Genomic DNA, 18,954 nt, shown 5'->3' on the forward strand with positions numbered 1-18,954 from the left:
AAAGATTAAAAAAATCATAAGGGGTTAAATTAAAAATCATTTATAATATGATAGATTATTTATAGATAAAAAAAAAATGGTAGGGTGCAATAGAAAAAATTGTTGAGAAGTAACCCGATAGAATCAAACCAAAAACAAATAAGAGAACAAATATTTAAAAAAAAAGAGAGAGAATTAAACCATAAAAAATAACAAAATAAAATTTAAAAATGATAAAAACAAATAAGAAAATATCAATTTAGAAAAAGGGAAAAAATAGGGCAAACCCGACAAAATTTTTAGACCTGGTCTAACCTCTAAAAGTCACATCTGATGAAATTTTTTACCCAGATTCAATCAAAAAGCATCATTATCAACCAGTTTTATTTTGAAAGATAATATCAGTAGAAAAATATTAATATAAAAATATGCAAAACCAACAAAAAAAGTGAGGATAAAATTTAATAGAAAAAACCCAAGGAGGATGCAATTTAATGAAAAAATAAAAAACAATCCCAAATAAAATAAATATCAATTAAAAGAATAAAGATCAAATTTTAAAGATTAAAAAAATTATAGGGGTGAAATTGAAAACATCTATAAAAAAACAAGCAAACCCGGACAAATATCCTAAACATAGTCAAATCTCAAAAAGCTCGCAACCTATGAAACCATGGATCCAGGTCCTATAAGTTTATTATAAGTCAATTTAAAAAAATAAATTTTTAAAACTTGTCAAAGCAAAATAAAATATAACAAAAAAAGCCTCGAGCGGACCATGCAACGGACCCGGCAACCACCCTAGGTCAAAAAATACATAACCTAGGACATGAAATTGGGACGACCCTATAAATAGAAAAGTGAAAAAATATCGGCAAAATGTTTTTTAAAAAATGCTTTAAAAAAACAAAAGTCAACTCGAGTTAATCCTTCAAATCTATTACCCGGGTCATGAGACCGAGGCGGCTCCATTAAAGCAAATCTAAAAAAACAAAGATATAAAATTCTTAATCAAACAAATATTGAGGGATGAAATTCAAAACAAAAAAAATCAATAAAAAAAATACAAAACAAAAACAAATTGCAGTTAAAAGTATTAGGACTAAATTTGACATAAAAATTAAATGAAATTAAATGTTTAGGGATGGAATTGTAAAAAACCAATCCATTAAGAAAATGATTTAAAAAATATCAATTAAAAGAATTAGGATCAAATTTGATATAAAAATTAAATAAAAATAAATATATAGGGATGGAATTAGAAAAAAAGACAAATCAATCAAGAAAATGATTCAAAACAAAACAAATATAAATTACAAGAATGAGAACCAAATTTGAAAACAAATTAAAAAAATAAAATGACCAGGGATGAAATCGAAAATAAAATCCAATTAGAAATAAGTAATATAGATAAAACAATTGCAAATAAGAGAAGAAAGACTGAATTAAAAGAAGAAAAATAAATTGAAGGACTGGTATGATTTTTCGTATGGCCAACATGCGTCATACTACGTCAAACTACGCCGAACCACCACACACGCGCCATCCAAAGCGGAAAAGGATGTCAAGATGAATAAAATGATGCGGCAGAATCACGGTTACAAACATCGGAGCCAGGCGCACTCGCCGCCAAAAGGTGGCGGAGTGGCAGCCATGCAAGGCACGCGTTAGCAGTTTTTTTTTTCTTGTTATTTGTACAAAACCAAAAATACCCTTAGGACTATACAACAATAACAAACAAACCGTGATGAAATTACAATCAAGCCCCTAAAGCCAATGCGAGAAAATTTGAATGGTAAAGGTAATGTAGTATTTATATTGTTCTATCAAATATGAAAATACAAAAACATCCTTATGCAAAAGGCATTGGAATATTTTATTCAAGGGTTATATTAGTAATTTTACTATGCATTAAAAGACACAATTACCAAAATAAATTGGTACAATTCTTAAAAGATATTTATATCATGGTGAAAATATCACCTTAGCCTCGAAGTAAAGACAAAAGATAAAATGATCAAGGTGCAATATAGTAATTACAATATTGCAATGAATAGTAATTTATGTTTTGGGGCACAGTAATATCGCTCGAGAGATTAGTTTTTTAGATAACTAGTTTAATAATCCCGCTATGGTATGGGTAAGGTTTTAATTTAATTTCTAAAACAAGATAAGAAAGAGTCAATGTTATTGATATGTTTTCAAGTATCATAATTTTTTTAATTAGTGTTAACAAATTGTTTTTATTTATCAATTTATATTTTTTTAATTTATTTTATTATGTGTAAACATCATCTTTTTATTTTTTTTAATTAAAAAAATAAAAAATTGTTATTGCACATAATAAAATAAATTATATATATATATATATATAAATTAATAAATAAAAAAATGTTAATACTAATTGCATACAAAAATAGGAAATTAGTCTTTCTAATAAAAGGAAAAGATAGACGTGTATATAAATATTTTATCCAGACTATTTGTTTTTATTTATTTTATCTTATAAGTTAATTTTAGTCGCTAATGATATATGCTTTTATAAATGTATCATGTAAATATAACTTATATAAATTACTAGAAAAAAAAAACAAATTACAATAATTTCTTTAAAGTATTATGAAATTATAAAAAAATAAGAATATTAATTATTATTTAAAAAAATCAAATTATACAATTTTAAAAAAAAAGAGGGTATTAATTAAGATTTAAATAAAAATGAATGAAAATTAAAAAATATAGAGAAAGGCCATGTGAGGTCCGAGTTTTTTTATTATAAAAACTTATTTTTCAACTTAAAATTGGAGTGATTTTCTCTTTTCTTTCTCAACTTCTACAAACTGAACGTGGAAAAATAAAATTCAACTTTTTATCTTGTAAAATCAGAGCATGCAAATTGAAAAAAGAAGGGCAGCCAAGTATATATAATGTAGGCTCAAACGACCTATGATCAAAGCAAAATCAACAGAGCAGAGAACCTCATGATTCTGTAAACCAAAGTAACCTGAGCAAAGTATCAGGTAAATTGTAAGCCCTTCCCAAACCTGTGCAAAAGCAATTGTACCCAATATAGCTTTTCTCATCATTTAAACAGAGCAGGAAGCAAACATGGATTTCACTGAAAAGATTTTACAAGGAAGAATTTCCTATGAATAACATTACAGACAGTGCATACATATCGACCCTAACGATCCTTCACAACATTAGATTCCAAATAGTGTATCATCTAAATGGGTCAGAAATGAATACAAATTTCCTGATTTCTGATAACTTGAACATACAGGAGAGGCCAAAATAGGAACCTCTTTCTTAGTTATCACCTCCGGTGAGTCATCTGCCTGATCAATGACCACCAGGTGCACATGAAGATATTAATCAGATTAAAAAAAGACAAGAAAGAAGAGAAACAAAATGTGAGAATCAGGTGGAGAATAGGATGAAAGCTGGCCTTTATCCCACTCAATGGTAACAACAATTATGGTCATATGGTAACAGCTAGACTTTGCAAGCCCGACGCAGGAAAAGTAGTGGCACATCAAATCTCATGGCTAAAACATGTCTAAATGCGGAGTGAACCAGTCACAGGGTCTCGGCTAGAATTGGCATTCATAGAGAGGTTTGCAAATTGGGAGTCCAGGTCCCTGCTGTTACTACGGCGATGGCTAGAAGGTTTCATTTGCTGTGGCTGCTGCTGCTGCTGCTGATACAAGGCACGTAGCCTTCCAATCTCCCTCTCCAGAACTTCATGCTCCACTGAAAACACACCTCAAAAAGTTTAGGAGTAAAAACATGAAAAGGAATATATACATAAAAGCATATTCATTCGTGATGATTTCTCAATCCATTATCCTTTTTATCTCAGTCATCTTGCTACATTACTTCTATACCCTAAAATCTTCAGAATAGAACTTAATAGGCCTAAAACTAAATAATTGACTCTTTTCATTTTTATATGCTAGCATTATGAAAAAATAAATAGGCCTAAAACTAATTTTTTTCAAACAGCTTCTCACAATGAGAACTACTTCTTGACTCTATAGAAAAAAAATCTACAACCAAAGTGAGAAAGATAAAAAGACAATATATCAACACCTTAACTGTCAAGAAGTCAGTAATTGGTGCTTACAGTATTTGATAAGCTGCTCCTGGGCCAAATTTTCTAACCGTTGCTTAAGAGCTTTATTCTCCATGCTTAGAATAAGATTTTGCTGATTGACAAATTCGAGCTCAGCTGAAACTTCTGATCCTTCTGCCTGTGAGGTACATTATGACATCATAAAATCTTGCAATTCATTCAACACTCTTACAAATTAAATGGAAATTACACCTCACAGGCAGCTTCTGCGGAGATAGAGATACTTGCCTGCAAAGCTTGTACATTTCTTTCCAGCTCAGCTATGTACTGAAGTTTACGGACCCTGGAGCGCTGGGCAAACTGCCTGCATTAGATATCATTTTAAGTGTTATAGACAAAAGTATCGCTTTTCGACTCATTGTAGAGTACATGAACTTTCTCGTTTCTGCATATCATTCATATTATAAGTAGCTATTCTAGCTTCTACAAACAGGTCTCTAAAATAACTACCTCTAAAATAACTACCAAACAGAAACATCTAACAGTCAGACATCATACCAAATTTTAGATTGGTTATTTACACATCAGAAATGTAAAAATAGCATAAGCCACAGCATATTCATAGATCAGAGAAAGAAAGATATCTGTCGCCCACAGATATGATTACCAAGGAAGTCAAGTAGAAAATGCAGAAGGAAGAAACACATCCTCCTCAACAAGATGAAAAAAAATGTTAAAGAGTTATGTTTAGGAAAGAATAGGATCTTATCTGAATCTACCCTAGACCAGTACACAATTCTTCACAACTGAAAGCACCGAGAGGTGGTCACAAGTTCATATACAGTAGACAGAATGAACTGTGATATGGAATTTTATTTTTTTTTCCCTTTTGTATTAGTCTATTCTTTTTGGAAACTTTTGTTCTTCTTGAGCTTAATACTGTAAGAATTATTTGGTGCTTTATTTTAGTAGGGTCACGAGTGCGTTGAGTCTATGGATATCATACTTGTAATGCTTCATATTAAGAATCAGAGTTCATGAATCAGCTCTCCAGTAATTATGCTTTAAGGTTGTGTCATGCAATCTACCTACAGAAATAATTGATCCACAACCTACAGAAATAATTGATCCACATAATGAAATAATTGAAATAATTACATTACTATTTGTAATGCATCTTACAATAATACACATTTGGACACCATTAATGGGGCTTGATCCATCCAGTGCATCAAAGAAATATGCATTGAGCACAGAAAGGAGAGGAGGGCACTAGTAAGATTAAATGATGACACCAATAACGTGATTTCATTCATGCTCCATGTCCAAGTAATATATCAAAGTAAGCGTGAGGTATTGAATAATGAAGAAGAGTAACAAAGGACATACTGTTTAGCACGTTTTGTATCAGTATCTGATGCAGAAGATTTGGAATTTGAACTGTCCTTTTTTTCTAATGAAATTTTTGGATCATGTGGACCATCGAGTGGATCTTGCTTTTCACTCTCCGAAACACAATCTGCTTCCCGTGGGGCACATGATGATCCTGAACTCCGCATACCAGCATTCTCCCTGACAGAGGAAAGACTACTTGGAAAGGTAGGGGCATTTAAAGATGAATCCCAAACCCTATTCTTCTGTTTTGTCAAGTTCATTTCAGAATAGAGAGAAGCTTGCCTGACATCTTGGTGATGATCAAAGTCATGAGATCTCCAAGAAGGTATGGACATCACATTTTTATATATGTAGTCATCCTGCTCTGCATAATCTATGTTAGAAGCATTAGCTACATCTATGTACGCAAAGGAGTCACTTGATGAACGCCTATGACCTCCTCTACGAACAGGTGTCTCTGGCTCATTAAGAAGATCATCAAGCCACGAAGGCTGCTCCTCTATGAAGAGAGTCTCAGAAGAAGTTCGCTGATGATGTGTGTTTCCCTCTCTAGGCTTTTGAGCAGTTTTTGATCCAAAACTATTGCTGGGAACATGATCAATGTAAGATGGCGAAACACTAGGAAAAGGACTTTTTGGAGGAAGTAGTGGATGTTTCCCTGAGTACATCAAATTTCTTATGTTCGCTGACCCCTTGGAATTTTCCATAGCCAAAGCACTAACAGTACCTGTCAAAGAATTAGATATAGAAAACAAATCAGGGTTTTTAATGGTAATTTGGTGAAATTTTCTAATGTTTTATGGTCTCTCGAACACATCCACCCAGAGGCCTCAAAGAGAGTAATACAGATAACATCACAAAATATTTCGTAAAACCCATATTCTCTAATAAAAGAAACCACAACGAACAAGAAGGGGACAACATCCATCCACCAAAATCTGTTCTCTACGTTTCTCAATACATTCAAGGCAGGCATAATAACAACAGCATACCAGATCAAAAGCAGGAAAAATAAATAAATAAATCAGATGTCACAAATTCAGCAATGAACTTTAATAATCACCGGTTACCATCCATTGGATTTTGATGATCAAAGATTTACTTACGCTGACCCTCTTAATAAGACAAGGTTTCAAAAGAGTAAATCGGACCTGAAAGCAACTCGTGTGCTATCTTTCCTAATTTAATCAACTTTCTTATGTTCAATTTCATCAACCCTTTTGGTCATGTTGGTGCCAGGCCAACATGCAGTCTTACAGAAACTAATTTTACCACGTTTAATAGAAAAAACAACAAGGCTATCAATCCAAAACCAAAAGGATATAATAAAATTAAAAAGAACAATCAAGAAAAATGCAAACAGCAATTCCTTGCAGCATCTCTCACAACTTAAAACATAAGTTAACAACAGAATACTCAACAGAAAAACACTACATTACAGCCCTCTGATTGTAGAGTTTTCCTTGTTTGGTTGCCACGAAAAGGAAAAGAAGATTTCAGTATGACACTCTAGACTAAACAAACTTATTGATTTTCGTCAATCTGAAAGTAAAATTCACGTTTTTTCAGCTCCCGGAAAAAAAAAAAAAAAAAGAAACCCTCAATTTAAAATAGCAAATTTCTCTTGATTTCCTAATTTTCTTGGCAACCAAACAACAAAAATTCTACAATCAGAGGCGTGCAATATCTGAAACAAAAAAAACAAAATTTGTGATTTGTTTTAAAAAATTACTGCAATGTGTCATAAAAAAGAGCTAAATTGAATCAGAATCTCAACTTTTCTTTATGAAAATCAAAATCAAAAACAGATTCGCTTGGACACAAAAAATAAATAAATAAATAAATAAATTACCTTTTGGTGGATTGAAGAAATTAAGATCTCTAAATGCAAATTCAAAACAAAGAGAAGAGAAATCAAATAAACTGAACAGTGTCTTTCTAATTTAGGGTTTTTTCCCCTTCAATGCAGAGGAGACCTCTCTCTCTCTCTCTCTCTCTCTCTCTCCTTGTTCAAATGGGCTGGATTGAAAATCTAGACAATTGGAGTTATACTCTCTTTATAGTTCACTTTATGATATTATTATTCGGAAAAATTACAGCAGTATTATTTTTTTATTATTTTTTTCGACGTAAAAGGTATTTGTGTATTCATTTAAACTGGTTTTACTCCTCAAGCGATTTTAAAAACGCATCATCACATAAATTAATATATTTAAAATAACTTAATAAATCCTTCTAAATATTTAATAAATCCTTGGTGATATTTCAAAAGTAAAAAAATTATGTAAATCCCTTTTTTGAGTAACTGTTATTAGTGTTTGTTTATTTTTTAATTTTTTATTTTTTGATAATTTTTTAATAAGATGCATTTTTATATCAATTTACTTATCATTAATGCGAAATCTCTCTCTTAAATATTTTTAAAATGCATTATATATCAGTTTAATGCATTGATTAAGGATAATATATTTTCAAAAATAGTAAATTCAAGCCTAGCCAGGAAAACTTAGGGCAAAACGTTATGATGTGGGGGTGCATGACTGCCTTTAGGGCATGAACTGGATCCATGAAGGCCAATGAAGCATGTAGCTTAGTTGGCATTGAGGGTGGAGGTGCCATTCTCATTTCTTAAAATAGGAGTATTTCTTATGAAGTCAAAAACTAGCTGTGATTGTTATTAGTTAATGGTTTAATGGGTGTGTGCATTTCAATCAAGACTGCCATTGTGGTGTCTAATTTAGCTTATTCAAAGATGTACTTTGTTTCGAGGAAAAAAAAAAAAGCAACGGGTTTTGATTGGGTTTTTTCCGGGTTGACTGGTTGTGGGTAAATCTGGGTTTCTGATCAGATTATATCGAGTCAATTCTCTTCCTGTTTTTGTTGAAACTCGACCTAGCTTAGGTCCTCATTCGTTGAGATCACGGGTCAACTCGTTGTATCAAATTTTAAGATAGTGATCTCTGTTATAATTTTTTTAAGTATATCTATGTATTTTTAAAATAAAAATTACAAGAAAACATATCACAATCTCTTGTATTTCAAAACAATAACCAAACATTGTATAAAACACATAAAATGAATATTTTTTTAAGTGAATTTATGTTATTAATAAAACAAGAAAGTACATATTTTTTGTTCTTATTATTTTCATTACTTCAATCTGGAAACAATAATAAAATATTTTAAGTAGATATGACTAAATATAAAATAAAAGTAAATGATGGGATATTAATAATAAAACATGAGATGAGATGAGTTGATTACGCGTAAAGGGTTTGCAAGTTGGTGATAGAATATGATAATTATGGTTAAATAAAAGAGAAGGAAAGAGAGGAACAGCACATTATTATAATATTAATAAAGCGGAGAAGAAGCCAGCCAGCCGGCACCCACACATAAAAGTGCACAAGCAGACAGCAAAACTCCATACCTATAAAATCCAACATGTCTCCAGCCCCCGAGATTTTATGCCTCTTGTTGGGATTAATTACAGTACAAATACAGATGTTATTTAAATTTTAATTTCTATATATTTATTTTTTTATATTTTCTGACCATTTTGAAGAAAAGTAACGTTAAAAATAATTTTTAAAAAAATATATTAATATAATATATTTATAAATAAAACATACTTTAAAAAACAATCGTTATCCTCTAAGCATGTCAATACTTTATCCGTGATCATGTTGCAAAAGGTTGCTCATCTTCATCACTGAAGAAAAGAAGAGTACAAGTAATATTCCTGCAAGCCTACTCTTCTCTTCTTCTTCTTCTTCTTCTTCTTCTTCTTTATAATTTTGTCCATGCAATGATTTTCTCAAGGATGGCGATAAATATCTATGAAGATGGAGCATGCATCCTCGTCCCTGTGAGGTGTACCCCAAAAACATACAATTACATGCTTGTAATTTTAAAACATAACTAGATAATTAATCTAAAATAAGATCAAGATCAAAGGTTTAAAGAATCAATTTAATTTAAAAAAAAATCAACTAATTGATAACCAGGTTTGGAGGTGGCTTTGGTTTTTGTTTATGGAGCCCTCACAAAAAGCATGTATTTTTAGTTTTTAAGGGTGTGGTTTATATTTTAAAAGGGTTGTACCTTTAAAAAAAAATCATCACACCTTCAAAAAAAAAAAAAAAAAAAAAAACACTTAAAACAATGGCTAAAAGTGCTGCCTACCACAGCCTCTTGCTCTTGGTGTATCCAATCAATACAGAATCCTGGACGCATCTTGCTCCGATTTAATGACAATAAAGGCTTTTATGGTATAGATTTTCAATAAAACTAGACATGTAATTCCAATTTGAGTTTTTGGATGCTTATCAGTTAATTAGATGTTAAGACAACATTAGTCCCTTTATCTCAAATCAATCCAATTTTCTGTTAACTTTTATTGACACGTGGAATTTCTATGGATTCCATTTTTTTAAAGGACACGTTTTAAAATTTAAAATGAAAAATAAATTACTAAAAATAATTTGTTTATTTATTTATTTGTTTTCGCTGATTTTATTATTTTCACTGAAAAAAATATTTTTATTAATATTTTTTTATTTAATTTTATAAGATCCAAATTCTATTCTATGATTTGAAATACCTTCCAACATAATAAATACCACTAAATAAAATTACTAAAAACACCATTTGATAGCTATAGTTTAGAAACCGTGTGATTAATCAATACATCTCATAATGTTGCATAAATTGAGAACAATTAGGTATTGTTATGAAGATGAAAGCTGGATTTGTAATAATTTTTAAATTTATTTTTTCAAATCATAATCATAAAAACTTCGCATCTCAACTTCAACTTTACATGGTAAAATTAATAATTTCCAGGTGTTGATTGGGAGCTACAAATCAAGCTCCGATCTCCATCACAGGAATTGTACCCCATACTTAGTTGCTCTCAATTTACGGAACATGACATCAGATTGTCCGAGGACGCAGTGCAGCGCCGCCTCTAAAGATGCTAATTGCGAAAAACACTGCAACCTACATGCCGAACATATATACATAAAGGAAGAAATTGCGTTTTAATCGATATCCTAAGCTTAGCAGATTAATTATCTTCTTTAAGCAATCAAATTGTCATTGCTAAACCCAATAGCATTCTCTCTGGATTGCTAGGAAGTCTAACTTCTATGTTCATGAACTTGTCACCAGTACAAACATCCAGGTTCAGAATGAGAAGAAGCTTGTTCAAACTAAAGCAATTACATCAGATGTCCAGGCAAGTACTTGGAAAAGTCTAATCAAATGAGTGTCAGCCACCCCGAGCTTCCCTTCTCGTGGCATCGTGAAGCAGATCAACATCCACACCCTCTGGAGGAAGTTGAACATATCTCACTACTGATCCCCTTATGAAACAGTTCCTGACAGAAAGCTGAAATTTAACACAAAATCATTAGATATCATATGGAAAATCCCAAAAACAAACAGGACTGTCAAATAATGTAAAGTAATACGGACATCTTAACTTGAAGCAAACACAAGATAGAGAAAATAAACTCTGGGAAATTATCCACGGCATAACATCAATAACCAGAGTTCAACGCAGTCTTAGTCCTCAAAACATTCTTTGGGTGTGTTTGTGTATATGTCAAAACCTAAAGATGCACATCTTCATGCATTTATACAACGAAAATAGCACACGCCCTCAAATGCAACAATGCATAAATATAGAGGACTTGTCAGCAGAACTCTGAGCAAAGATGAATACTGAGTTTCTTGCTCCTCGCTTGTGTATTGTATGATTGGCTCGTATCTCATAGGAGAAACAAATGAATATTTTTTTTGTGATCCCTATTCAGAATTATTAAATTTGCAGGCATCAGTTTACATGTTTTTATAGCGAAACTATAAATCATTGGCCAGATTGACAGAAATGATATCCAAATACCAAAACCAAACTCTTCTTGACGTTTTTGAAATAGAAGAAAAGGAGAGAAAGAAAACAGAGAATGTAACAACTCTCTCTTCTATTCATAAGAAAACAAACATCACAACAGCAGAATACAAACTCTTTGAAGATGGCAAGCACAGATACACATGGTTTTTTAGATGTGCTATCTTATAGAAAGCTAGGAAGCAGATAATGACATCACAATCCCTTTGCAAATATAAAACCAGCCACAACATGAAATTCCAAAAATATGTGATATCTGCACAATGTGATTTCTTAAAACTTTCATTCAACCCACTTTCATATCATCGGTCATCCTTAAAACAAACACCCAAAACTCTAGTAATGGTTACTTGACATAATTATGATCTTCTAGAAGAATACGAAGTTCAGTCAGTGAAGGATTGTGATAATGCAATCCTAATCAGGACACAATTTACAAATAATCTACAACCTGAATGTCTACTCATAATCCAACTTTATATGAGCAAGTTAAACCTCTATGAAGAGAGGGTTTCGATGCATAACTTGGGGTATGCACACACCCATTTGCTTTAAAATCTATCACAAGCTTGTTCTCAACAACAAGCTAGCTAACCTGGGCATCAGAGCGGTCTCCAAAGAATAAATCCTGGGTCACCATGAGGTTTCAACTGTTTTGCACGCACAACACTTGGGTCCAATGTTGGAAGGAGCAGAGGAGCTTGATATCGACTAGCTCATAGCCTTACTCAACCATTCTAACTCTTCAATCGCGTCAACTTGCAAACATAAAACCTCCACTATTACACATTCTATGTGGTTCTTGAAATCAAATCAAGTATAAACCTTATATTTCTTGAAATTGCGTCAACTTGCAAACACGAAACCTCCATTGTTACACATTCTATGTGGTTCTTGAAATTGCATCAAATCAAGCATAAATATTTCTACGTGGGATCTTAATTTAACATAAAACCCAGTAGGGTTTCAAAAAAAAAAGACATGTAATTATTAGGGTTTTAAAAGAATTTAAACAACAGAGAGAGTAAAGTACCATGTGAGGATACTTGTCTTGATCGACAACGCGAGTGTTTTCGAGCTTGATGTTGAGGTACTGATCCACAGAGTGAAGAGTCCCTCTTATAGCCAAATCATTCTTCAGCTCCACCGTCACTTCTTTCCCTACCAAATCCTTGAAATACGAAAAAAACAACTGCACCCCACCATAATACCTAAATCAAATCATATTCTTTAACTTATAATCACAAAATAGACTAGGGAATTAGAGATTAATTACCATTTAATCTTATCAGCTCTACTGCTTCCCTGCACTGCTTCAGTTTTTATAGAGGGCCTGGTTTGCTTTGCTTTTCTTTGCTGGGACTCGGTGTCCCTAATGAGCCACAGTCGAGTGTCGACTCAATGGGTCCTTATATTCCAGGCTTTGTTTTTTATCAGTCCTTATAGTTTTATTTGTTTCTAATTTGTCTTTATATTTTAGATTTTTTTTAATCTACCTTTATATTTATATTTTATATTTAAATATTTTTCTTGACATTTAATACTTTTAAATTTTAATGAATTAAATAAATATTTGTTTTGCTACTAGTATTAAATAAATACTTTTCAAAAGTATTTGAATTTGTTTCTTTAGAATGATTTAAATATTTGTCTTGACATTTAACACACTCTGCGAATTATCAAATACAAATGACAAGATGAATACAGAGTTTTTTATATCATTCTACCACCTCTGAATCAAAAGTAATAGTTAAAGTATTGAAAGGCATGCACAAACTTTTCATTTCTCAGGAAGATTGTGAGTATGATAAAGATTATTTTTTAAAATTATCTAAAAATATTTAAAACTAAAATATAAAAATAAATAAAAACGCTATTGGAACATGGAATGAAACAAAACGCGTACCACTATTTCCAGCTATTTTTGTAATGGTCTACCTTATCAAGTTAATTATGAAGGATAGCTCAATTGGTCAGGCATTGGGTTTGCTCATCAATAGTCACGAGTTCGAGTCCTCTCAGGATCATTGGAGGCTTATATGATCGTTAACTTCAAGACCCGTAGAATTAATTAAAATGTACTCAAACTAGCTCGAACACCAACATTAATTTTTTTAAAAATAGAAGTTAGTCGAGCACCATCAGTTCTATTGAAGACAACCTTAATTTTTCTCTTTTTTTTTTCGTTTTGTTTTGAAGTCTTGGCTATCTCATTGGCATGCTTCAACAAAAGAAAGACAGCCTTAATTTTTCTCTCTATGGATTGCAGTACTTTCAAGTGATAAATATGTCTTCTATTGACAGGTTCCTTGTAGATAATATAGCTGGAGAAGAACTAGGCAGGCATCGGAAGTGCAGAAACCTTGTTGTTGTGTTCTATGGCAAGGTAATTAATCTCTTGGGAGTTCAATTAAAATCATTTAAAATTGTTATATTTACTATGTTGCCCGTTCAATTTCTAGTTCATGAGATATCCTTTTCCAAAAAAAATTAACGGGTGAATGTTAAAATTATTATAAAAAAACAAATAAAAATATTAATTTAATATATTTTTAATTAAAAAATACTTTATAAAAAAATATCTGCATTACCTAACAAACTCTCTATCTCAAGATATTAATTTAAATTCTTTCAGCAAGTAATTTTTTTATTATAATTTAATTTTTTTTTTTTTTTTTGCAGTGAGGTCAGGGTGCGGAGTGTTTTTGGGATTGTGGTAGCGATTATTTTTTAAATTGTTTTTTATTTCAAAATACATCAAAATAATATTTTTTTTATTTTTAAAAAATTATTTTTGACATCAACATATCAAAATAATCTGAAAAAATCAAAAAATATTAATTTAAAACAAAAAAAATTAAAACAAAATAATTTTTTTCAAAAACACTTTCAAAACGCAATATCAAACACTTGGAATTATTTTTTATATATTATATTAAAAAAAATTATCTTTTAAAAAGAAAAAAAATACTTAATAACATGTTTAATTTAGAATTTATTTGTTTTTGCGGCATAAACATTATTTTTTAAAAATTTAGCGTTGACCTTTTAATTCTTAGCTTAATAATTGCTTCTTTTTTTTTTTTTTTGGTTGTTTCCAAGTGGATCGATGAGGTTTTATATGGGTATTTCCCCTTGTTGTCTATGCCATTACGTGTTTTTTTTAATTGATAATCAAACCATTAAAGGGCATAATTGAATAGGTCACACGATTCCTTAATTGATTTAAAGGATAAGGTTTTCTTTTTTAAAAAGATTAACATGGATATCCGGATCAGCTTGCGTGTACCTCAATTAATCCCACGGATTCTAAAGTTAACAGCCATGTAAACCTTCAATGGCTCTAAGATTTATAGAATTCAAATCAATAATTTCTAGGGAACAAACTCAAAATAAAGATTTAATTAATATAATTTTGAGTTTTTGTGCTCATGGTGAAGGATAAAAGAGATATAGGAATAAATCTTGGGTTATATGATTTTATTTATTTTGATATTGCTATATTATACCTTTATTTTCTATACAATAAGCCTTTGAGTAACTCTTAGGTCAATGATGAGCTATTTTTTTTTTAATGTATGATGAAATTAAAATAAAACAAGAAAAGTGATATGTCAATGATCATGTTGAGGCTACTTGTTGCCTTCCATGCTTGATTTGCCTACAACTTGTAACTTTGTTATGATAAATTGCCTTCAGATATAGTTCTATATCAAGATCTGAGATCAATTTGTTTCCAGAATATTTGTAATTAAATTCTTATTTTATTGTGATAACTCTCCATTGGTTTGGGTTTTCTAATTCAAATTTTCCAGAATATTTAATTTTCTAATTAAATTCAAATTTTCATTCAAAAGATTTTAACGGGTGGCTCATTTCACATCTTTTATATTACTCTGAAATCCCACTCTCTTGCAACCTATTATATATATATATATATATATATATATATATATATATATATATATATATATATATATATATATATATTGCCAAATAGCTTGTGTCTCATGATTTTTTTTCCGGCTGGTTGGGCATCTTTAAGACTTTGATATTATATAGAACTTGATAATTCAATCAAGGTTTCATCTAAAAACAAATTATGTATGATTTGTTTTTTTTTATGTTTTTAAAAAAATTTAAATTTTATTATTATTTTTATTTTAAATTATTTTTTATATTTTCATATTATTTTAATGTGTTAATGTTAAAATAATTTTTTTATATTACTCTAAAATCCCACACTCTTGCAACCTTTTATATATATATATATATATATATATATATATATATATATATATATATATATATATATATATAGAACTTGATAATTCAATCAAGGCTTTCATCTAAATGGCTCGTGGATAATTTTTTTTTATATTTTAAAAATGTTTTTTTAAAAAATTAATTTTTTATTTTTTTACTTTAAATTATTTTTTTATATTTTCAGATTATTTTGATGTGCTAATATTAAAAATAATTTTTTTATAAAAAGACATTATTTGGATACATTTCCGAATAAAAAACAACTGCTATAATATTCTCAAATATCTTTTTAAAAAATATTATTTTTATATTTTTAGATTATTTTAATATGTCGATGTTAAAAATAATTTTAAATAAATAAAATAAAATATTATTTTAAAACAACCGTTCTCATTAATTCTACGCTGTTATTGATCACAGACGCAAAAGTTCTGGACATCATTTCCATTTCCATCATATATTCTGATTGAGCCCTCAGTACCCTTCGTTGCTTCCTTTTGGAGCTTTAAATATATATATTTTTTTTTTATGAGAATCGAAGGGATTATGTTAAGAGTAGTAGAAGAAGTAGACAGCAAGGTAGTGGCTAAAGAGATGAGAATCAGATAAAAGAGAACGAAAGAGGAGATCAGCAAATACGAAGACTTTTAATGGAAGCAATTTGCATGTAAAATGGTTTTATTTTACATGGTTTCAGTGGCTTTTCATGAAATTTTAAAAAACAAAATTTAAATTATTTTTTTATATTTTTTTAAATCATTTTACCATGCTAATATCAAAAATAACTTTTTAAAAAAATAAAAAAATATTACTTTGATATATTTTTAACCGAATAACACTTTTAAAAACAATCTCAATCACACTCTAAAAAATGAATTAAGAGAGTTGATCTCTTTAAAATAAATATTTTAACGGTTAGAATCATAATTTTTAAACTCGGTCCGATCCAAGGCCCGGTTCTGGGTTTTGACCGGATCACCGGGTTTTGACCAGGTCGCCCGAGTCAATTCCTATTTTTAAAAAAATCCAAAACGGCGTCGTTTTAGTAAAAAAACAAAAAAAAGTCAACGGGTTGCAACCGGGTTTTTGACCGGATTTTTCTGGGTCACCGGGTCGGCCGGGTCACACCAGGTCATGACTTTTTCTATTTTTTCTTTAACTCGGCCCGGTTCCAGCCCCGAATTGGCCGGGTCCTGGGTCAACCCACCGGGCCGGGCCGGATTTTAAAACTATGGTTAGAATTGACAATGATAATGTGTCATAACAATGTGTCAGTATTTTTTATTTTAAATTAATTGCTTTTTATAATTTTGAATATTTTAATATGTTGATGTAAAAAATAAATTTTTTTAAAAAATAAAAATTACCATCAATTATTCTTGCAAACAGTACATAAAAAGGGTGACGTATTTAAAATCAATATTTTTGACAAAAGATGACCGACAATGAGTGGATAGCGAAGTGCTTCCCAACCAAGAGGATACTCCGAAAAGACAGGGATTCTCCCTTTACTGTCTCCACTTAAATGTTGATGGTTCATATGCAAAGCTACAACTACTTTTTCCTCGACAAGTTCAACTACTTTCCTCGACAAGCTCAAGTGAAACGCCTCTGTTCTTGGCTTGCTGACTGGGACGTGGCCCACTTGTGCAGACTCTATTATATTACAACACAACAAAAACACTAAACTGAGGGCAAAATCATTACAGCACTCCTCGTATTTTTCTATTCATCATTATTGTATAAAAATCATTTTATCCTTCCCAACAAGAATTATTTGTCTGTGAATTAAAGGTATTTTACTATTTTCATATGGTATATTGATTATTATTGGTTTGTTTAAGAGTATTTTTGTCTATTTATTATTTTAATAAATAGTAAAATAATCAGAATATTCCCAATAAAAAAAATTAAAAAGTGTTGGGTAAAAATGTTTAAGTATTTTAATTTTTTTATTCACAGTGTATTTTTGTAACATTATACTATTGAATTCAAAAAATTTAATTTATTGGGGTTAGGAGTATTATTATCTTTTAGCTTCATTTTTTTTGTTAATTATTAGTTTAGTTGAGGGTAGTAATGTAATTTAAAATTAAAATTAAAATTTTTTATTTAGAAAAGATATTGGTGCGTTAACAACACATTTGAGCCGCAGAGCATGCGGCAACTCTTGATTGTAAAAAAAAAAAAGCTTTCGTCGTGTCATGTTATTACTCGCCATCTCCTCTTCAACTAGGAGAGGCGCCTGTCAGCCAAATATGGTTGGTTTATTGCCGGTGATCCATTTTTTTCTATTCATTTCTCTCTCCTGCCCTAATAAATATACTATGGTCCTCATTGTTATTGTTATTTCATATTTGATCCTTTTAGTTTTAATTTCTATATTTTTTTCATTTTCCCTTTTCTTAGAGTTTTTTTTTTATTTAACCCTTAATTTTTAATTTGTGTATATAATGTTTTTCAATTTAGTCCTTGTACTTTTAATTTCTTATTTTTTTTCCTTTGCCTTTTTTTCAAAGTTTTTATGACTTTCAATTTTATCCTTCAAATCAAGTTTATGATTTTTATTATTTCAAATTCGGTTATTTTAGTTTTGATTTCTATATTTTTTTGTCATTTTCCTTTTAGTCAAATGTTTTTTTTTCCAATTTAACCCTTAGTTTTTAATTTGTATATATATTGTTTTTCGATTCAGTCCTTTTACTTTTAATTTTTTTTTTATTTTTTTATCAAAGTTTTAATGACTTTTAATTTTATCTTTCGAATCAAGTTTATGATTTTTGTTTTTTCAATGATAATTATGATTTCAATTTGGTCCCTCTTGAAAAAAAAAATTTCCAGAACTGTTAGATTATAGAATATAAGATTTTATAACATCAATTATTACCTTAATATTTTCAAAATCATTCAAATAAAATTCAAAGTACTAATTGTTATAAAATTCATTCAAATTTCTTAATGATCTAACAAATCAAATAATTTATTGATTATTTCTTTTCCTTAGTAGTCACGATTCATTTTACAATATTTAATGGAATAAGATTGACTTTTATAGTTTTAGAATTCAAACAAATTAAATTTATAATTTTGCTGTACTTTTTAAATTGAAGATTAAAAAAACTGTTTCTTTTACCATATCTATATATAATACTACAAAAGCTTATCATGAATTTGAAGCTATTTCCTCTATTAATATTCGATCATCCTTCATACTAATCAAATATTAATTAAACATAACAAGAGATATTTAATTGTAATTATTTATCTAAACTAGAACTTAGTGAAAATTATTATTAAAATGTAGCATTAATCGAAGATCTTTTCA

General features: G+C 29.8%; 2 protein-coding genes across 2 annotated transcripts; both read right to left on the bottom strand.

The window, feature by feature from the left end:
* Window positions 1-3,064: 3,064 nt before the first annotated feature.
* Window positions 3,065-7,481, bottom strand: LOC7461528 (uncharacterized protein At4g06598). The gene is made up of 5 exons (XM_052450990.1): window positions 7,302-7,481; window positions 5,444-6,176; window positions 4,339-4,418; window positions 4,106-4,228; window positions 3,065-3,732 (listed from the first exon to the last, which is right to left on the bottom strand). Exons 2-5 carry the CDS (start codon window positions 6,154-6,156, stop codon window positions 3,539-3,541), a joined length of 1,110 nt encoding a protein of 369 aa, XP_052306950.1. The 5' UTR covers window positions 6,157-6,176; window positions 7,302-7,481; the 3' UTR covers window positions 3,065-3,538.
* Window positions 7,482-10,509: 3,028 nt separating this feature from the next.
* LOC7480750 (sm-like protein LSM2) lies at window positions 10,510-12,792 on the bottom strand. Its single transcript, XM_002304013.4, has 3 exons — window positions 12,640-12,792; window positions 12,397-12,555; window positions 10,510-10,841 (listed from the first exon to the last, which is right to left on the bottom strand). The coding sequence occupies exons 1-3, from the start codon at window positions 12,640-12,642 to the stop codon at window positions 10,722-10,724; spliced, it is 282 nt and encodes a 93-aa protein (XP_002304049.1). The 5' UTR covers window positions 12,643-12,792; the 3' UTR covers window positions 10,510-10,721.
* Window positions 12,793-18,954: the final 6,162 nt, after the last annotated feature.

Source organism: Populus trichocarpa, chromosome 3 (assembly GCF_000002775.5).
Source record: "Populus trichocarpa isolate Nisqually-1 chromosome 3, P.trichocarpa_v4.1, whole genome shotgun sequence".
NCBI classification, from domain to species: domain Eukaryota; kingdom Viridiplantae; phylum Streptophyta; class Magnoliopsida; order Malpighiales; family Salicaceae; genus Populus; species Populus trichocarpa.